The sequence below is a fragment of the Anoplopoma fimbria genome, chromosome 8 (genome assembly GCF_027596085.1).
Source record: "Anoplopoma fimbria isolate UVic2021 breed Golden Eagle Sablefish chromosome 8, Afim_UVic_2022, whole genome shotgun sequence".
In the NCBI taxonomy this organism is placed as follows: domain Eukaryota; kingdom Metazoa; phylum Chordata; class Actinopteri; order Perciformes; family Anoplopomatidae; genus Anoplopoma; species Anoplopoma fimbria.
Window position 1 is genome coordinate 28,213,332 of NC_072456.1, and position 22,324 is coordinate 28,235,655.

Sequence of the window (22,324 nt, forward strand, 5' to 3'; positions counted from 1 at the left end):
CAGTTAACCGTCTCAGAGGAGGAAAATATTCACATTTAAGAAGCAGAAATCAGAGAAGTTTGACTAAATCTGATTAATTGTTTAACATAGAACAGTGATTCCCAACAAAAGCAAGACAAATTTAAGAAAATGTAAACACAATACAAGAGATGAAACAATAGAAAGAATAACAACAAAAATAAATACATAATTATAAAATGATATAAAATGATAAAATATAAGTAAAAAGATGACGTCACATAAAAGCCAGTCTGTACAAATGTGTTTTACGAAGTGATTTAAACAAGAGATTACTGATTCTGAGAGTTTTATCTCTAAAGCCGAGGGGTCGCCTCTAGTGTTAAAGATCGGAGCCTTAAACCCTCAGGGGAAACAGTGGGGGGTTCATTTGACCGCGATTCAATGAATGGTTAACCAGGAGGACTTCTCTTCTGCCTGGGAACATTTTTGAACATCTTTTAGTGATAAAACGGGCCATAGTTAATATATTTATTACACAGTTTAACGTTAGTGTGAAATAAAGTTTTACTGATTATTGTTATCCTCAAATATTCAGTAAAATATGCGATCAGGACATGTTTTCACATTAATATAAAATAGATATTAGAGATGAATTATGAGCTGTTTAACTTCCTCACACTAGCTCTAAACAGATTATTATACATCATTAAAACTACTAATGACTAGATCTGTTTACGAATAAAAATACAATCGTTTTTATGCAGAAAAAAACCCTGTAAATTACTTTAACAAAGTAAAAAGTATAACATTTAGTATTTTGATGGTTTACTGACTTCAGAGCGTTGACGGTGGAAGATCAGCTGTTATAATCAAACAACAAAGGGATCTGTGTCTGGATCATCAATGATCAATAATTAGTATCTGCAGCAAGAAAAACGTTCTAAGGGATCTCAAAGTTGTATATGATCCTTTTTTTCTTTTGTTCTAATCTGATCTGTGACTGATCTCTTTCTCCGTCTTCTGAGCCGACAGACTCCATCGTAGCGGCAGCAGAGACGCCCTCTACAAAGACAACCTGCTGCTGAGAGGCTGCACCGTCCGCAACACGGAGGAGGCCGTGGGCATCGTCATCTACGCAGGTGAGCCCCTCAGATCAACCCCTGTTACACCCTGTGACCTCTGACCCCTGACCCGCCGCTGACGCACCCGCGTGTCCTCGCAGGTCACGAGACCAAAGCCATGCTGAACAACAACGGGCCGCGCTACAAACGCAGCAAACTGGAGCGTCAGATGAACGTGCACGTGTTCTGGTGCGTCATCATCCTGCTGGTCATGTGTCTGTTCTCCGCCGTCGGTGAGTCACGGCTTCACGCTGCTCGTCACAAATCTCTCTCTGAGTTTACTGTGAAAAACCAACATCTTCTCTCTGCACTGTTTCTTTTTTTATGAGTTGACCTTGTGGCGTTCCAGGTCACGGGCTGTGGATGTTTCAGTACGGAGATAAGAGACCCGTGTTTGACGTGCTCAGTCCGGAGGGGACGGCCTTATCGCCCGTCATGTCAGCCGTTTACCTCTTCCTCACCCTGATCATCGTCTTTCAGGTAGGAGCCACAGAGAAGCTTGAAGCAACCAAGTGAATAAGACACACGGGTATCTTTCAGTTTGTAAATCAAAGCAGTATTTATTTCAACCCCTGAAGATCTTTATTGTCACATTTAATCGTAGAAGCAGAGAGGAAGTACTCTCTTCATACAGCAGAATATTCTCTCCAACACAAGAAGAAGACGCATAAAAACCTAGATTTTTTTTTACTTGCATGCAGAAATGACAATGAAAATATGACTGTAGCTCTAAATGAGAAGTAAGTGCAGACGGAGAGCAGCCGGGTTCCTCTGAACAAACACCAACTGTTTGAGGTTGCCAGACCTGCCCGCGTTGCCAGACGTTGGCCTGATAAATAAACACAGAGTGCGGGCCGAGCTGCGGGCCGAGCTGCCCTCCAAAAGGCTCTGACTCATTCGTCCGGAACTACTTTCCAGAAAACGTTGCCTGGAAATGTGTCACTGGGGATTTGGCCAACATTGTTCAAACAGTCAAACCCAGTACAGTATATCATTTCTAAACCCTCTGTTTCTTTAGCTCCTGTCACATTTTTCACTCTGTGTTCTTGATTTTCACTGTAATATAAAGTCCTGCTCCTCTAAGGGAGCAGAACGATCCTGACTAGAAGTAGAGAGAACTCAAACATGTCTTTAGTGCAGAATAACACAGTTATAATGACATCAATCATAAACAAGAAAGAAACGCAAGTTGGATTTTTTGATGATTCATTTTAGAAAAAATTTAAACAATGGAATCTATATATACAACATTTTTGTAAGTGCCCACAAGTGTTACCAATGTTGGCTAAAAATGGAGGCTCCACCTGCTAAATATGAAAGAATTAAATTTTTTATAACCTCTCCTCTCTCTCTTCTCTCTCTTCTCTCTTTTCTCTTCTCTCTTCTCTTCTCTCTCTTCTCTCTCTTCTCTTCTCTTCTCTTCTCTTCTCTCTCTTCTCTTCTCTTCTCCTCTCTCCTCTCTGCTCTGTGTTCAGCCTGAAGTTCAGTCAAAGTTTCACAGATTTGTTGTCACATGACTGTTGGTCTCAGATGAATCAATCATGTCTTCATAGTTTCACTGAGGAGCTCAGAATTTAATGTTTTTTACAGAAACTGGTTAAAACAAACGGTTTATTTATGTTGAGATTTTAAATGAAACGTAGAATAAAATGTTTTTGATGAAATATCACAATTTGAAGCTTAGTTTTGATTAATTTCTCTCACTGAAGCGTTCGTCACACATGATGTGTTCAAGAACAGTCTGGAGGATGTAAATCTGACGATAATGGCGTTTTTACAGCTTCTGGTTGTGATAAATGGTTTAGGTTTGGCGATAGTTTAAAGAAAACATGCTTTTCCATCTTGTCGGACGGTTTTAGGGTTCAGATGGTAAATATCAATGGTTGTTAATCAGCCTCAAACTTTTATTTCATCCATATACTTTTTATACTTTTTGCTAACTGTAAATTACACTCTTAACTTGTAGTTTCCAGATGTTACAGCTGAATATGTGTGGAAACATATTTATCATATGTTCTCAGTTGAGATACTCCACAGTGTTTCCATATATATATATATAATAGTCCTGTAGATGAAGACCTGATGACCTCTTCCTCTTCCTCCCCCAGGTGCTGATCCCCATCTCCCTCTTTGTGTCCATTGAGATTGTGAAGATCTGCCAGGTGTTCTTCATCCATCAGGACTTGGACCTGTACGACGAGGAGACGGACTCCCAGCTGCAGTGCAGAGCTCTGAATATCACCGAGGACCTGGGCCAGATGCAGTACATCTTCTCCGACAAGACGGGCACGCTGACGGAGAACAAGATGGTGTTCCGCCGCTGCACCGTGGCGGGGGTGGAGTACTCCCATGATGCTAATGGTGAGAGAGAGAGCAACCAGTTAGTAGAGGTGGAACGGATATATTTTTTAGTTTTTTTGCCAATGTCCCCAAAACCTTTAAATGCTCTGAAGTCAGTAAACTATCAACAATACTAAATGTTATCTTTTTACTTTGTTATAGTAATTATTATTATTTTTCTTCATAAAAACACATGTAACAAATGACAAGGAAAAAAGGTTGTTGTTTTACTGAATATTGGAGGATAACAATCGTCAGTAAAACTTTATTTACACTGTGACAGTTAAAGTCAAACTGTTGAATTAATCCGCTTTCACCGCTAATATTTTGCAGCCAAATCAAATAGTTTAAAGGATAGTCAACGTTTGTTTCTTTATTATACATTTAATGCTTTACTTCTGTCTTGACAGGTTTGTATAAATGGAATAATGAGTCCATGAATATGAGATATGAGTTTACAGATGATAACAATCCCTCCTCTAAAGTGGATGTTGGTTTATGGAGTTTTGTCTTTGGTCGACCTCACGTTGACCTCACGTTGACCTCACGTTGAATCAACGATGCCGTAACGCCGTATGTGGAGGCCCAGGCATCGGCTATAAAAAATGCCTTTACCGTGTCTCTGTGTCTTCCAGCTAGAAGACTTGCGATGTACCAGGAGATGGATTCAGAAGAGGAGGAGTGCACGTCTCACGGCGGCACCCTGCCCAGACGGGACAGCGTGAGCAGCCATCAGAGCGCCCGTGTGGTGCTGCGCTCCCAAAGCACCAAGTCCCACCGCAGGACCGGCAGCCGGGCCGAGGCCAAGCGGGCCAGCATCCTGTCCAAGCACACGGCCTTCAGCAGCCCCATGGTCAGCACGCCCCCCCCCACACCTCCGTCCTCCTCCTCTGTGCTCCATACGTCCTCTCATAACCCGTCCTCTGTCTGTCCTGCAGGAGAAAGACGTCACCCCCGACCCCCAGCTGCTGGACAAAGTCAATGAGTGCAGCAGTCAGATGGACTTCATGCGCTTCCACAGCCAGCCCGTCTCCCAGCTGCCCTCTGACCTCGCCGACGTCATGGACTTCTTCATCGCTCTCACCGTCTGCAACACGGTGGTGGTGTCCTCCCCAACCAGCCGCGGCACAAGGTACTCCTCATCCAATCAGTAGGGGTTAGCTGTTAACCAATCAGGAACAAGGTACTCCTCATCCAATCAGTAGGGGTTAGCTGTTAACCAATCAGGAACAAGGTACTCCTCATCCAATCAGTAGGGGTTAGCTGTTAACCAATCAGGAAGAAGGTACTCCTCATCCAATCAGTAGGGGTTAGCTGTTAACCAATCAGGAACAAGGTACTCCTCATCCAATCAGTAGGGGTTAGCTGTTAACCAATCAGGAACAAGGTACTCCTCATCTATTGTTGATTGCCTGATAATTGAGGCATTTCAGGCCTTAAGAATATTTGTCAAACAACATCTTTAGTTGTCAGCAGTTAAACATATTCAACCCTACGGAGGTCAGGGGTACTTATTGTTTGCTGCCCCTATTGTTCCGTTTCAAACCTCATTTTGAGATCTACTATAAAGTATATATACTATTAGTATCTACACTCTGATGCATCATCTAAATGCACCGTCTCCAAAAAAGCCACATTAATAAAAACAATATCTGTAAAGAGCTTCAATAGAGGATCCAATAGGAACCCTCTTTCTCTTTTTTGAACATGGGTGTAGTTTCCATCTTTTGAGATAAAGCATTCAGTTTGTTTCTGGTTATTTTCCCTAAAAACGACCCTCCCAAAGCCTCCTTTGTAGTCCTGGTTGTTTGATGTTCTGGCTCCGGCCCCGGTCCAGTATCCGTGTTTTGTTTTAGAGTGCGGGTGTGGTTGTCCTGCTCTGAGGTGATAAATCCTCTCCGTTGTGCTCCTGCTGCTCAGATTAAGCTGTGACACATTATTTATGGAGCGCTGAAAAATAGCAAGTAGGGCTCCATTTTTTCCCCAAAATTGGTCACACACGTGGATACTTGGAACAATGTTGAATATATACATTCTATTGTTTGCTTATTTTTAGTAAAAATAAACTCAACTTGCTTTTTTGCCTTTGTTTATGTGATTTATATCATTATAACTGTTATTCTGCTCTAAAGACATGTTAGAGTTCTCTCTACTTCTAGTCAGGATTGTTCTGTTTCCATAGAGGAGCAGGACTTTATACTACAGTGAAAATCAAGAACACAGAGAGAGAAATGTGACAGGAGAGAAAAAACCGCCCTGAAAACATCTTTGTGTCTCAGAGGGTTAAACCTCATAACATGTCGTCTGTCGTTGAGCTTCTTGCTGCTGAAGGTGGCATTGACTCCGTTCCTTCTTGTCCTCCAGGTCCGGATGCGGTTCGAGCTGAAGTCTCCGGTGAAGACCATCGAGGACTTCATCAAACGCTTCACCCCCAGCCGACTGACCTCCGGCTCCAACAGCAGCAGCTCCTCCAGCCTCGTCACCAACCGCTCCTCCAACAAAGGCAGCCTTCTGTCCTCGCCGTCCGCCGAGAGCACACTCACCAAGCTGCACGAGGAGCAGACGCCCTTCACCCCCGTCCCGCCCAGCTACGACGGGACGCCGTGGCGCCCGGAGGAGGGCGAGCTGCGCTACGAGGCAGAGTCGCCGGACGAGGCGGCGCTGGTCTACGCCGCCAGGGCCTACAAGTGCTCCCTCGTCGGACGGCTCCCGGACCAGGTGACCGTGGAGCTGCCTCACCTGGGGAAGTTAAACTTCGAGCTGCTGCACACGCTGGGCTTCGACTCCACCAGGAAACGTATGTCCGTGGTGGTCCGGCACCCTCTGACGGACCAGATCACGGTCTACACTAAAGGAGCGGACTCTGCCATCATGGACCTCATCAAACCCCCCGACACAGGTAGGAAGCACCCCTTCATACTGGCGCTTTGGCCTCAGAGTCCTAGTTAGGAACTGATGCTGCGTTCAATGTACCTCGGACATCGGGCTTATGATGTCACACCAGAGTTCAACAAGTCAGAAAACGTATAAGGGTTTAAAGAAGTGAACCAGTGAACAGGAAGTGACCATATTTGGACTGAGGAGGAGTGACGTAGAGACGCCGTATACGTCTCTGGTGTGGACCTGTCAATCAGTGTGTAGCCCCGCCCTAAAGCATCCCCTGCTTTATGGTCTGTTTGACTCTAAATGGAGCATCATTTACTAAATGAACATCATGCTGTATTGAAGAAGACTTGAAACTAGAGATTGAGACCATAAACTCATGTTTACAATGTTTACTGAGGGAATAAATCAAGAGAGAAGTAGAGTCATTTTCTCATAGACTTCTATACAACCAGAGGAGTCGCCCCCTGGTGGACACTAGAGAGAATGCAGCTTGTACATAGGAAGCACTGGCTTTACTTTTCAGAACCGGAGGCTGTGTCCTAACATGACTGCAGCTGTTTTACTGTTGGAGCGCTGGGATCTTGGATTTTGAGGTTTTAGAGTTGATGAGGTTCGTCCGACTTTCCGATTTGGAAATCCGACTTTGGGCGGCTTTCCTGTTGGAATTTCTTCCTTGGAGCTCGGAAATTCTCACTTTTCCTGTTGAAATGGAACGCAGCATGATGATAGCTTGGAGGTGTTGGTGAAGCTCTTGATTGATGATGACACTGCTGGTGTGGAGCTGCATCACATCTGCAGACTTCTCCTCTCTGTGATTGGCTACAAATCATTTGATGTAATCTTCACTGGACACATGATTTAACTAGACATGTCAGCAAGGTTCACTGTGGTCGACCTGACATGATGGAGTGTTTCAGCAGAAGCTGTAAATTCAGATTATTCTGTGCGTCTGTGGCCAAACCTTCATGCTTTCCACTGATGTAAACTTCTGGGTAACATGTTATGTAAGAAGTCGTATTTTTAGATGCTGCTCAGCTCTGTGCTGATCTTTATTGGTCCCTTTTAACAAAAAAAAAACACTTCCTGTGTTCCTCTGTGGTCTTGAAACCTGGTTCCATACTGCTCCGGGTCTTTAGCGTCCTAATGGAGGAGGTGGACCAGGTGGTTTAATATTCCAGGCACACAAAGAGCCACACAGGCACTTTTTTCCCCTCTGATGCTCTGTACACAGAGACCAGACGTCTGTCCACAGCTTCACACTGCAAATCTTTGTTTTCATTATTCAACACGTTGGGTTTATTTACATTGATAGAAAACAGAGAAACGCAGCAAATCCTCACATCTGAAGACCCTGAACCAGCACATGTTTGATTCATTATTTAAAACAATTATACTTTGAAATCCGTTCTGGTTTGAGATTATTATAGTTTAGGTGAACTGATGCTGTGTGGCCTCACGTTAAAGGGCCACTCCGCTGGTTCTACAGGAACATGAAGTTCACTGTATCTGTCATCTGGAGCTCTGCTCTGTAGAAGGTTTAATCCTCTGAACCCCAAAGCAGTTTTCATGGCAGTTTTTTGTCTCCTGATGCATTTTTCTCTCTGTGTTCTTTATTTTCACTGTAGTATAAAGTCCTGCTCCTCTATGGGAACAGAACAATCATGACTAGAAGTAGAGAGAACTCAAACATGTCTTTAGTGCAGAATAGCACAGTTAGAATGACATAAATCATGAAAAAGGAAAAAAACACAAGTTTAATTTCTTTGATAAGTTATTTTACAAAAATTAAAACAAATGTAATTTATATATAACAAAATTTTCAAGTGCCCAAAAGTGTTACCAATGTTGGAAAACAAATGGAGGCTCTACATTCTATATATATATATATATATATATATATATATTGAGCTGTTTACATTTTTTCAACCTCTACTTCCAGCCTCTCCTCTTCTCTCCTCTCCTCTCCTCTCCTCTCTCCTCTGTGTTCAGCAGCCTGAAGTTCAGTCAAAGTTTCACAGATTTGTTGTCACATGACTGTTGGTCTCGGATGAATCAATCATGTCTTCATAGTTTCACTGAGGAGCTCAGAGTTTAATGTTCTTTACAGAATCTGGTTAAAGTAAACAGTTTATTTGTGGTGAAATGTTAAATGAGACATGTAGGATAAAATGTTGTGGCTGAAATATCACAATTTTAAGCTTGATTTTCGTTTCGTCACACATGATGTGTTCAAAGAGCGTCTGAAAGATGAAAATATGATCATTATGACAGTTTGTACAGCTGCCGCCTGTGATAAACGGTGTATTTTTGGCGATTGTTTAAAGAAAACATGCTTTTCTATCCAAACGAGCTTCAGCCTGAGTCAATTGAACTCTGATTAACAGCCAGACTGAGACCGCTTTGTTGTTGTATTTGTGTGATTTTAGTAGTAATTCAAGAGCTTAACTACCCTTAAATCTATCTCGACTGGAGCTGGTTCTCTACTGGAGCCCGTTCCCAATTAAAGCGGTTCTCTAATGGACCCGGTTCATTTATGGAACCTGTTATAAACTGGAGCTGGTTCTTTAATAGAACCAGTTCTCGACTGGAACGGTTCTCTAATGGAGCCGGTTCTCGATTGGACTGGTTTATGATTGGAGCCGGTTCTCTAATGGTACTGGAACAGGTTCTTGAATGGACTGGTTCTTGACTGGAGCTGGTTTTAAAAAACCCTTTCCCTACTTTCTTCATGTTTTCCAGATGAGGTTCTGGTCCTCTTCTCTGGAGGAGTTCTGAATGAGTGTGATTGATTGTATTTGTTTTTCCATAAAGACGCCCCTGCTGGTTCCTCTGAGGTCTAGCTGACGGTTCTTGGTTTTAAAGCTGGAGCAGAGAGACTCCTTCAGGACGGTTGTCTCAGTCCACCACGTGTCTCAGTGCTTTAATGGAGGACTGGGTGTGTCCTCACACAGACGGCTCACTATGTTTTCACCATCGAGGAAAACAGCCAATCAGAGAGCAGCATGAGCTAGACCTCCTCATGACACGGACCTCCATAAAGGCTCCATTCAGGACTAGTTCAGGACTTGTTCAGTGTCTCCATGGAGACCCTCTGGGCGTGTGTCATGACGTAACTCTGTCTGCTGCTGCTGACTCCGCTTAAACAGAAAATCACACCTTAAAACGGAACTTATATTTTTACGTTATTTATCCCAATTCAACATTTTCACTGAGAGAAAATCTTCCATTGTTTTATATTTAAACTCTGCAAAACAAAAGAAAAAAACAATTAATATCTTGGTTATTACCATTAAGGTTGATATAATCAATATTTTTATATTAACAACGGATCAAATGACTGTATTTTGAGAAGAGTTGGTCATGTTTCACCGTCTTTCAGCTCATGGTTTTGTTTCCCGGCATGCGGCTTGTTTTGCTTCACTCTCATGGCTCTCATTGTTTTCATTAAACAGCTGCTTTTTGGTTTAATGAGTCATTAAAACAGCTGTAAAGCAGACAGACGGGGAGAGTAACAGGCACATATTTCCCTCAGGAGCTCAAAAGGAAAGTAAACAAAAGACTTTCATTCGTCAGGTTTTCCAAAGAAAATATATCGTCTTGTTTCTGCTGCCTCACCTGGTCCATAAAACAAAGGTCTCCTTCAGTGTTCTCACTAACACACACTGTGTAACGCTGAGTCCTAACAAACACATTTCCTTCCTCATAAAATATGGCAAAAAACATTTGAGACCCTCGTTGTTTAACCCCCTGAACCCCCAAAAAGCATATTTTCTTTAAACAATCCCCATAACTACACCGTTTATCATAGCCAGGAGCCATAATCATCAGTCCTTGAACACATCATGTGTGACGTACACTTCAATCAGAAAAGAAACAAAACTAAGCTTAAACTTGTGATATTTCATCAAAAACATTTTATTCTACATGTGTCATTTAAAATCTTGCCATAAATAAACTGTTTACTTTTTTCTTTTTTAGGATTTATGTCATTATAACTTTGTTATTCTGCACTAAAGACATGTTTGAGTTCTCTCTACTTCTAGTCATCATTGTTCTGTTTCCATAGAGAAGCAGGACTTTTATTTTGAAGTGAAAAACAATCTCTTTTTCACTGCCTTTGTTTGCAGATTAGTGTGTTTCTTCACACCTGTTGGTATAATGTTAAAATCAGACCGTGAGCTGAACATGAAAACTTTGCTCTTTAGTGTTAATAGTGGAGAAAACCTTCAACATGGTGGACACAAATACAGTTTTTAGGTGGATTTTGCAGTTTTTTTTCTGCAGTAGGAAATATAAACATTGTGTGTAGTTCCACCTGTAGGAGCGTCTGGTCTGCAGCTTTTTGTCTAAAGAAACAACCATTATGAGAAAACCTAGAGAGAAACTCAGCCTGAACTTCTCTGGAAGGAGTCCAAGCTCAGGAGGGAATCAGGAAACTTCTGAGAGCTATGAAGAAGCAAAAAGTGTTTGTTTACTTTAATGAACATCTCTGTTGATCAAGGAAGTCTGCAAACTTTTAGAAAACACAGTCCTACATGTGCAGCAGCCTCTTCACATGCTGGTAGTTATATTTAATATCAAAACTTCTCATTTTACTTCTAAATCTATTTAATGTTAACAGCTTTCAACATTGTATGTGACTGCTGGCTGGTCTTTATAAACAGCCTGTAAATCAATAAACCAGAAAACACTGTTGTAGTGTTGTGATCACTTTCATCTCTGGTTGAACCACAGTCTGTATATAAGAGGTGGACGTCGTCATGGTGACGTCACTCATTGGTTTTAATTCTGTTGTTTTGCAGCCTTGCATTCTGCTCTTAAAGTCCTCCTCCCTCTTCCTAGCGGTTCTTCTGTTATTTGCCCTTATTCTGAAAAGGAAAATATGTGTTTACATGGCTGATGAAAATAAATATTCCAGTAATATTTGACGGGTCGATGTTTGACACGTCGTTTATCACGTCTAAATATAGAAACGTGGAGCATCAGGACATAAAGTATGTTTCTATCAAAGTGTTCCAGAGGTTGAACTCAGCCTCCCTCTCTCATTCCTTCAAACATCTTCTCTAAAAGGTCGACGTTGAGATATTTGTTCAGATCCAAAAACCTGTTGATCTCCTCGTCCTTCCTGATGTTTAACAGTAGGAGTGTTTCTCCTTCTTCTCCTCTGGACATGCATCTCTACTCCAGCTTTACAAACTGTTGGCTAGAATATGATGTTTAGATGAACTTTATTAAATTCAGATTATTGTCGTATTCATAATTATAGTGTGAGAGTATTAGTGTGCATGTAGAAGTAAGAGGAGTTCTCTGAAGAGCTAAGATTATTTTATCCGTGACAGGATTCTCGTCTTATCAGTGAGAGGAAATGCTTAGAAAACGTCATCACCTAAGATTTATCTCGGTTAACTTTGTACAAGGAAACTTTATTAATACGGTTTCCTTTCCTTTCTCAGTGTTTCTGTCACGAACATTAATGAAGAAGATGAAACTTCTACATGAGACAACCATCAGTTTGTCTCGTATCATGGTGGAGGAAATGCTCTCAGATTACTGAATGATTTCTGTTCAGTGATGTTAATAATGAGCCGAGCTGTCGTGTTATTATTGAGGGAGTCGTGTGTTGGCTCGTGTGTCAGCAGACTGATGGAGTCGTTCTGTTCTGACCCGCCGCCAGAAAGAGTCAGAGCCAGAGAGACGCACAAACAAGCAGCTAAAACAGCAAGAACCATTCAGACTCTTATTAAAATGAGTTACTCTATGTGTGTGAAATGAAATATATATATATATATCTCTATATATATATCAGATGGCTGCCATATTTCCCTCCTCTTCTGGAATCACAAAAAAAAGCTGTTTGTCTTTTTTTTAAAGGAAACTCCAAGGGGAGGCGCCAGAAAAAGATTGTCAGCCGGACGCAGAACTACCTGAACCTGTACGCTGCAGACGGCCTCCGCACGCTGTGCATCGCTAAGAAGGTAACAAGGTCCTTAGAGCTCTGAGTGATTCTCTCTAGAGACGTCTGAGAAGATGTTCCAGGTCCGTGACTCAGCTGCAATCTCTGCCACTTTCCCAGGCTGTTAATTTATGCCCTCACAAGCCGGGCTCGTTAAATATCTGCCCCGTTACCACGGCGACGTGATAAAAAACACCTTCTCAAGGTCTCACGCTCTGCTTTGTGGTTCCTCCTCTGACATGTCTGCTGCTCCTCTGTTGGGTTTAACTGACGATGGTGTGTTTCATGTGTGTTTCATGTGTGTTCATGTGTTCATGTTTCAGGTCCTGAGTAAGGAGCAGTATTCCTGCTGGCTGCAGCGCCACCTGGAGGCTGAGACGGCCATCCAGGGAAGAGAGGAGCTGCTGTTTGACTCGGCACTACGACTGGAGACGAACCTCCAGCTTCTGGGTAGCTGTTTGATGTATTTATCTAAAGGGACGGTGTGGTTGTCTGTGTGAGGTTCTCCTCCACAGTCACTGTTTTACTACAGTAGATGGAGTTTGTAGAAACAGACAGGAGAACCAGCACGGATGCTCTACTGCTGCCTCCATCAGTTAGTTAGTTTGTGTTATTGTTGGACTTTGGTGTTTTAAAGGGTTAATTCAGATTCACCAAGTCTCACATTAACACAAACAGACTAACAGGTGGAGGCAGCAGTAGAGCAGTAGCTCCTGTGTTCTGAGAGGTTAAATCTCTGTTTGTGTGAATGTAGTCTGGTGTCTTTGTAGAGAGCATAGATAACAGCTTCAGTTCTCCGTCATAAAGGTAAAGAGGTGTAAATATTCTAAATATAGCGTTCTCTTAAACTGATATTGATTCTTTTAGGAGTCTAAAATACGTCCACAGCAGAACATTGATCTGCTCCGTGCTGGTTCTCCTGTCTGTTTCTACAAACATCTGCTGTAGTGAAACACTGACTGTGGAGGAGAACCTCACACAGACACACTTATAGCTGTGATAATACCTTAATACTCTTTATTATAGTTTGTATAAAATATCCCCCCCCCACAGGAGCGACGGGCATTGAGGACCGGCTGCAGGACGGCGTTCCTGAAACCATAGCGTCTCTGCGGCGGGCCGGTCTTCAGATTTGGGTTCTGACGGGAGACAAACAGGAGACGGCCGTCAACATCGCCTACGCCTGCAAGCTGCTGGACCCGGAGGAGGAGATCCTCACTCTGAATGCTGATTCTCAGGTGTTCTATTAGCAGGATTAGAACTTGTTAGCATTGTGACGTTAGCGTTTAGCTCACAGCACCACTGTGACGTCTCCCAGAGACGCCAGCTGACCATGAAAGGTCTGTGTCTTTGTTCTGTTGTGTTTGATGCGTTTAGTTTATGTTTCACATTAAAATGATGCAACGCAGTAAAGAACTCTACACGACACGCACAGATTTTGTAACCACCTACGTCCTGTAACCACTAACGTCTTCACCTAAGTCACCCTACATCCTCACCTACATCCTCCCCTACATCCTCCCCTACATCCTCCCCTACATCCTCACCTACATCCTCCCCTACATCCTCCCCTACATCCTCATCCTCATCACCTACACATCCTCCCCTACATCCTCCCCTACATCCTCACCTACATCCTCCCCTACATCCTCCCCTACATCCTCCCCTACATCCTCCCCTACATCCTCCCCTACATCCTCCCCTACATCATCACCTACATCCTCACCTACATCCTCCCCTACATCCTCACCTACATCCTCACCTACGTTGTGTTGTCATCACCTACCTTAAAATAAACAATTTAACAATAATTGATTTGCTTTCTTACAGAGTTTGATAAGAAAATCAATTCCACTCATGTCTGTACAGTAAATATAAAGCTACAGCTGGTAGCAGGTTAGCTTAGCTTAGCACAAATAATGTAAACGGAGGGAAACAGCTAGCCGCCTCTGTCCAAGAGATTTTAATATTTACTCTACAGACATAAAAGTTACATCGATCTCCTCATCAAACTCTCACCAAGAGACTGTGAATACGTGTTATTCCATCAACGTCAAACTATTCCTTTAACACAACGTTCTCCTTAATGAAAACACCAACGTTACCAACATGTTTACTTCTGAGCTGCTGCACATCTGTTATCCAGATGATTTTTATTAACTGATCCTGAACCGTCTCTGTTCCGTGTCTGAACCAGGAGGCGTGTGCGTTGCTGCTGGAGGAGAGTTTACACTACATCCAGGCCAAATTCCTCTGCACCACCTCGGACCAAGCTGCCAAAACCTTCCACAGCAACTTCTCCCCCTTTGAGATGTACCCCCCCTCGTCTCCCTCCTCCTCCCCCCACAGCGCTCCCGTCACGGTGCACCGGCTGGGCCTGGTGATAGACGGCCGGACCTTGGCCTACGCTCTGGATAAGAGTTTGGAGGACAAGTTTCTGGCGGTGGCTCAGAGCTGCCGCTCGGTGCTCTGCTGCCGCTCCACGCCGCTGCAGAAGAGCATGGTGGTCAAACTGGTGCGGAACAAGCTGAAGGTCATGACCCTAGCCATCGGTGAGTAACAGACACACCTTCATATACAGTGTTACCACGTTTCATTGGAGCCTCTGGCCCCGGTGGCCCACCTCGAGATCACAGTTAGACCTCTACAAGTCATACTTTTTGCTTTTGATTCCTTTTTTGTCCAAATAAACACTGAACATTTTCAGTGAGTGAACAAATAAACTGTCCAGGACATTATATGATTTCTGTTCTGAAGAGAAACAGACTTTTTGACATGTTTGCATGTGTTTTTAGAGTCAGACACAAGAACTGGAGGGAAGAAGGAGCTCAATTTAAAGTAAAGCATTCCTCTCCATCAGTAGAACCTTTAGGCTATCACTAAGATCCAGTAGCGTCCAGACAGATCAAAACACGCATGAGCCGCTGCACACAGCTGCTGATGTGAGGAAATATCAACTTAAAAAAATGCTCAGATGAGTTATAGATGGTTGAACTCATTCCCTTTTTATTTTCAGCCTGAAACCTGAAACCTTCAACCTCAAAAACCTCCTCTTAGTCTCAATACGTTGTGACATCATTGTCCTGAATACTAACTAGTTTAAAAAATACAGGCAAAGCATCGTAAACATAGAGTCAAGGATGCTTCCTTGGTAGGACGCTTCCTTCCAAGTGGTGTCCTACAGAGGCTAGGTTAGACTCCTTCCTAGCATTCAGAGAGCAGCTGTTTTTTTTTATCTTAATTTATCTTTTAAATATTAGTCAAACCAACAGGGATTTGGATAATTATTATAATTTTATAACTTATCAAACATATCATTAATTCTACTATCCACCAGACTCCATTTATTCATTCAAACTCGACATAAACAAAATAAAACTCGTCTTAGTTATTCTTTCCACCAAATCTCCCATGTTTACTTCAGAAGATCATATTTCCTCTGTTTCCAAAGACAGGAAATGCATCGTGTGTGAAGGATTGTGGGAATATTTAGGAGCATGGAGGATACACTCATGATTTAAAAAAGTCCTCTGGATGAATCTCAGTAGATTTAAAGGATCCTCCACATTGAAACAGTCCTTCAGTGGGATTCAATGATGAATCCTTTAAATTCAGACGTTGAGGGATCCTCCTGGATTTTGAGAAACTCTGATTGGTGCAGCTTCTCACTCTTCTTCTTCTCCTTCTTCTTTGATTTCCTTCTTCTTTGATTTCTTCTTCTTCTTCTGCTGCTTGTCCTTCTTCTTCTTCTTCTTCTTCTTCTTCTTCTTCTTCTTCTCTGCTGCTTGTCCTTCTTCTTCTCTTCTTCTTCTTCTTTGTTTTCTTCCTCTGTTTTTCCTTCTCTTTTCTTTGTATTTCTTCTTCTGCTACTTCTTCTTCTTCTTCCGGCCCAAAGCGTAAATATGAGTTGACTTTGTTGAACAAGTGCACACTCATCACCACACACCTCTCTGTGTCCACTGAATCGTTATGTAGGGTCACTTTGTAACGAAGCCCTTTGGCTGAATGAAGCTGTAATAACGGAGGTGACCTGAGGACGTCAGTGTGACTTACAGAGTTCTTCTCTCCGTTCTCTATTCATCTGTTCCTGCTGCTCTCTGGAGGATCTGTTTCTGCCTGCAGAGCGTTTTTCTGTCTTTGCTACGTGAGCAGTAAACACTCTGTGATTTCACCTCTCTGTGGGACAAACGATGAGGATGATGAGGATGATGAAGCTCTAATAGTTTTCAGAGCTCATGTGCTGTTACACTGATTCTCCAGCTCCTGGAGTCTGTAAATGCTATTTAACTTTACAGAACGTTTCAGTGTGTTTTCTGTTGTCTTTCTTTTGCTGCAATGACATTGTTTAGAGTCTGAGTCCTCTTAAGTTACTGCTGATGAAAATACAACATGTCTTGATTCTTCTGCTTCAAAACAAAATATTTTGGAATAATAAAGTAAGAGGGGGATTTTGTTTATTGGCGAATAAGAAGAGATTTGTTAGCAACTACATAAAACAAGTTGCTTATTCTGCAGGGAGGATGATTAAGCAGCAAATGAAATGTGTCCATCACCGAATTAGGTTAGCTCTGTGGTTTTTCCTTCAATATAAAGTGCTGCTCCTCTTTGGAAACCGAACAATCATGACTAGAAGTAGAGAGAACTCAAACATGTCTTTAGTGCAGAATAACACAGTTATAATGACATAAATCCTGAAAAACGGAACAATACAGCTCCGTGTTACACTCCATTAACTGGTTACTCGTCATGTGTTCATGTCTGTCGTTAACCTCAGGTGATGGGGCCAATGATGTCAGCATGATTCAGGTAGCAGATGTGGGCATCGGCATCTCTGGACAGGAAGGAATGCAGGTAAGAAAACACCTGAGCCTCCACAACTAACAGCGTCACCTCTTCAAACAGCGTCACATCCTCTAACAGCAGCATGGCCTCCTCTAACAGTGTAGCCTCCTCTACCTCTATCAGAGTCGCCTCTTCTAACAGCGGCGTCTCCTCTAACAGCGCCGCCTCTTCTAACAGCGTCGCCTCTTCTAACAGCGTCGCCTCCTCTAACAGCGTCGTCTCCTCTAACAGCGTCGTCTCCTCAACAGCGTCGCCTGTGAGTCAGGGAGATTGTCCTGCAGTTCTCTTTATGACTCCGTCCACACCAGCTCCTCTCCTCGCTTTAAAGGTCATGACCTCTGCAGCTGATGGTAGCTTAGCCCCGCCTCCTGCTCAGCTTCACTCCACAAAGGTGATGCTGCAAAGCGATGATGGAGTTCCCTGATTAAGCTCCCCGGAGTCTTCAGAGACGCTCCGCTGTGCTGCAGGACACGGAGACATCTGTTAGAGTCTCGTATCCCGTCCTCACCTTCAGTCCCACATTAATCACCGTTAATCACGTTTGCTCTTAACGAGGCGGCGGCCGTGGCGTGCTGAGACACACATTTCTCTCCCGCCGTCACCGGGAAACTAAATCTCAGCACCAACGAGGCGTCCGCTGGTCTTCTTCCTGTCGACGGCGGAGTCGTGTCATAAAGGGTCCGCGGCGCCGTTTACCATGTGAGTTATGAAGCCGGATGGACTTCAGGGAGGATTCTGTGTCAGACAGTGATGGATGAGACTCACAGCGTCCTGCTGCTGTAACAACGCCTCCAAACAGGAGGACAACTCGTTTACGGGTTATTGCTTTGGAAAGATTATACCCGCTGAAGATTGATTTAAAAAAAGAGGCAGGCGTGTGTGGCAGGGCCAGACGTTTCCTCCACTTGTTTCCTAATAAAGACACCAGTGAGAGGAAGTAGAGTCGTTCTTACTCCCAGATTTGTGCCTCCTCGATTCCTCCGGCTTGTGACCCGAAGATCGATCTCTCCATCTTGAAGGATGTCCCAATTCCTAAAGCGCATTTTGAGGAGCGAGGAAGAGCTATGAGCAAGGAAACATCGATGTGTCCTTTTACGGAAGTTTTTTTCGACACACGTAAACAAATAAAGGAGGCGTGACACACAGCTGGACTGATCTCAAACCAAAGCTGCACTCCGTAAATGTCACAGTTCCTTTTGGGATTTTGTATTTATTTAAGATGATCAGATAAACGATCAGACTTTCTGTCCTTGATGTCCTCATTAGTCTCTAACCTCATTCAACATTAACATTCACCTGATATTTATGTTTTTATACTGAATGTAACTTCATCTATAATCCTGACATGATGTTTACAAGAGCAAACATTATTATATCAATAAGATCCTTCTCTTAAATTCAGCACTAATAAACTGTATTTCATATTGTCATGTAGACAGACAGGACTGTGTGTTTATAATATAAATCAATCAGTACTTATTTGTACAGTACTCTTTAGACAAACATCTAAATCACACAATAAATATGTGAAGTCTTTATAACTAAAAGTGTGTGTGTGTGTGTGTGTGTGTGTGTGTGTGTGTGTGTGTGTGTGTGTGTGTGTGTGTGTGTGTGTGTGTGTGTGTGTGTGTGTGTGTGTGTGTGTGTGTGTGTGTGTGTGTGTGTGTGTTAAATAAATAACTGTGACATCTGATTGTTCTTGTCACATGATGCAACATCAATTTAAAATGAGGCAAAAATGTCTTGTTTGTTAAATGCTTTTTTGTCTCGACTCCTCGATTCCTTTCCTCGCCCCCTCTGCTCACCTCTGAGGAAAGGAATTGAGGAGGCACTAAATAAGGAAAGGAGAAAGGACCCCAGCAGACTGAGTGTTGTTTCCCTGTGGTGTGTTTCAGGCGGTGATGGCCAGTGACTTTGCTCTGCCACGGTTCCGGTACCTCCAGAAGCTGCTGCTGGTCCACGGACACTGGTGCTACTCCAGACTGGCCAACATGATCCTCTACTTCTTCTACAAGAACGCTGTGAGACTCCTTATCTTCTGCATGTTCTCCTCTCACAGCGTCTGTGAAGATACCAACGTAAACACTCAGTTTATTTTGAATATGTAATTTAGATCAGTCAGGATTTTTTTTTTTTTGTTTGTTTTTTTAAATAGGAAGGGATTTTGTTTTTCAGTATTATTCTGATTTTTTTTTTCTAAATTTCCCTACGAAATTTTGGCAGGTGTTTTATTTTTACTTTTAGTCAGGATCATTTTTGTTATTGTTTGTTGTTGTAATACTCATTACGACCACATGAGGCTGAGGTTTATCACTATCTCATGAACTAAATTGGATTAAAATAATTTCTGTTTTCTTCCAGGTGAGTTTTTATTTACATCATTTGCTAACACGCAATACTTGTATTTTGTGTTTAAAGTTCATAGAGAAATTAAAACTCACCTGGAAGAAAACATGAATACTTTATTTTTAGAGTAAGTAGTAGTTGTGAACATTCAGCTTCTTGTGGACAGAAAGAGTATTACAACAACAAACACTTACCCTTACAAAAAAAGTTCACACAAACAAAACTTTTTTTTTTTACAAAAGGAAACAAAATGGTACTTTAAAAATGATGCTTGCAAAACCTTTTTTCATTAAGGAATATATTGACTCCGAGGTGTTATCTCTTCTATTTGTCTGTCCGTCTGTATGCACATGCCATTTCTTCAAATTTGGCATAAATGTACACTTGGACTCGAGTTTTGTGGTCAAGGTCAAAGGTCAAAGTCACTTCGACCTCACAAAACATGATTTTTTCCATAACACGTTAAATACATTTTGTAGTTATGCCAATTTTACACAAATGTATAAAAGGATAAACATGGATGTAAACTGAAACATGACTGTTGATTGAGGTTTCACCTGTTCTTAAGTCATAAACAAAGGAGAAAAACCAAATGATCTTAAACGTGTTTTCTTGTGTTTCCTGTCCTGCCTCCTCGAGTGAATTCATCCCGTTAACCTTTTGTTCTCACAGATGTTCGTGGCGCTCATCTTCTGGTATCAGTTCTACTGCGGGTTCTCTGGTTCGGCCATGATCGACCAGTGGTATCTCATCTTCTTCAACCTGATGTTCTCCGCCTTCCCACAACTCATCACTGGCACTCTGGAGAAAGACGTGACGGCAGAGACTCTCCAACAGCTACCTCAGCTCTACATCAACGGACAGAACTCTGAGGTCCACTCACACTCTTTCTATTTGTTCTATGTGTTCTTGTTCTCCTGGTGGGAAAAGCAAACGTTAGCATGCTAACACATTAAAGCTGCTAAACACTAGCTAGTTAGCATTTAGCTAACTTTAGCGCTGTGCCTCAGTGCAGCTGTTTGTATAACTATAAACTGTAGATCTCTACGTCGTTCTGATCGTCGTTTGATCTCGTTATGATTCATATCGTTTTTTCTGACTGACTCTCCGGTTTGTTCTGCAGGAATATAAGCCATACATGTTCTGGATGAACATGATCGATGCCTTCTACCAAAGTCTGGTCTGCTTCTTCATCCCCTACTTTGTAAGTTTTCTCTTTCTTTCTTTGTAAGAAGAAGACAAGTATTACATGTTAGTCGTACTGTGTTGTACTGTGTTGTACTGTAGTGTTTGCTGTAGCATTGTACTGATAATATTAAGCCACTAGATTGTAATAACCTTACTAGGGACTACAGATGGAGAATTAGCTCTCTAGCTAACTCTAGAACGTTTACATTGAGGTGGAAACTGAAATGTTGATTAAAGATAAAGTTAAAGAGGTTTTTATTGTCATTGTAGTGATACAACGAAATTTCGTTTGGTAGCCAGCAGCAGCAGCAGCAACCCTAACCCAACAAACACTGTACAACAAACAACAATATACAGATAAAAATACACAAAAGGAATGAAAATGAAAACTTTACTATGTACAGCAGGTGAGTATTTAAAATTTAAAAATTGTGCAAACAGTGCAGTGTAAACATTGGTTTTGGCAGTGCAAACAGAGTAATTAATGTTCACTGTCACTGGCAAATATAAGATAAACAAATCTATGTCATTAAATGAAGGAATAAATAATAGAATAGATAAATTAATAAATATATAAACAAATGTGAAAAATAAATATATGAATGAATAAATACATACATGCATAGATTAATGATTAGATACATTAATAATTAAATACATGTGAAAAATAAATACATCAATAAAAAATAATTGAAATAAATAGACAGATAAATGAATAAATAAATAGATTTATTTGAAAAAAAATGAATTAATAAATACAAGAATAAATAAATGTGAAAAATGAATGAATGACTAAATAAATAGATCAAAAAAATTGATAACGGGATAAATAAATAGAATGAATAAATAGATTAATACATAAATAAATCATCTCTTCACTTCATGTCCTCGCTGCTCTGATTAACCCCTTTCCTCCTCTTCCTCCTCCTTTTTTTCCTCCTCCCCTCTTCCTCCTTTTTTTTCCTCTTCTTCCTCTCCTCTTCCTCCTCCTTCCTCCCAGGCCTACGCTGACTCTGACGTGGATCTGTTTACATGGGGGACTCCCATCACCACCCTGGCTTTACTCACCATCCTGGTTCACCTCGGCATTGAGACCAAAACCTGGGTAAGGACCCGGATTATAACTCCTCTCTCTCTGTGGGTCTTTGACTCCGGCTGATTAGATTGAACCAGAAAAGCTCCTCTTCATCAGTTTGACAGCAGGTCTTTGTTTCTGTAAACCTCCACATCACAGCTCACCGTCACAGAGATCCCTGACACCGGTCTGTTTCACTTCCTGTCTTGGTTTTCCTCTCAGATCCTGTCGGTTTCTCGTAAACGGCCTTCAGTCCTGAGCCGTTTTAGATTTATGACCCTGCATTGAATCAGAGTCTCTTCCATTAAATGCTGAGGCTGTAAATTTAGCCCGGCATGAAAAATGTCCTTTAACTAACCACCTTCCTGTACGGGACGGCAGCTCGTGTTCACGGCGGGCAGCGGCGAGCGGAGGTAAACACTGGTGATGCATGCATGCTGGGTAAACGGCTGTGAAAGTCAATTAAGGGAATCTGAGATGACAGCAGCTGTGAGGCTCTAATTAACTCTGTGTGTGTGTTGTGTGTGTGTGTGTGTGTGTGTGTGTGTGTGTGTGTGTGTGTGTGTGTGTGTGTGTGTGTGTGTGTGTGTGTGTGTGTGTGTGTGTGTGTGT

The 22,324-nt window shown here is 42.2% G+C and overlaps 1 protein-coding gene across 1 annotated transcript in view; it reads left to right on the forward strand.

The window, feature by feature from the left end:
• The window catches only part of atp10a (ATPase phospholipid transporting 10A), a 38,281-nt gene that overhangs the window by 12,090 nt on the left and 3,867 nt on the right, over window positions 1-22,324 (forward strand). The window contains 17 exon segments of the mRNA XM_054602564.1: window positions 994-1,100; window positions 1,184-1,315; window positions 1,432-1,562; window positions 3,191-3,443; window positions 4,058-4,275; window positions 4,361-4,535; window positions 4,538-4,554; window positions 5,787-6,321; window positions 12,180-12,283; window positions 12,585-12,711; window positions 13,315-13,499; window positions 14,459-14,813; window positions 17,036-17,112; window positions 18,999-19,124; window positions 20,122-20,322; window positions 20,573-20,653; window positions 21,638-21,742. Of these exon segments, the coding sequence (XP_054458539.1) occupies window positions 994-1,100; window positions 1,184-1,315; window positions 1,432-1,562; window positions 3,191-3,443; window positions 4,058-4,275; window positions 4,361-4,535; window positions 4,538-4,554; window positions 5,787-6,321; window positions 12,180-12,283; window positions 12,585-12,711; window positions 13,315-13,499; window positions 14,459-14,813; window positions 17,036-17,112; window positions 18,999-19,124; window positions 20,122-20,322; window positions 20,573-20,653; window positions 21,638-21,742 (2,929 nt within the window).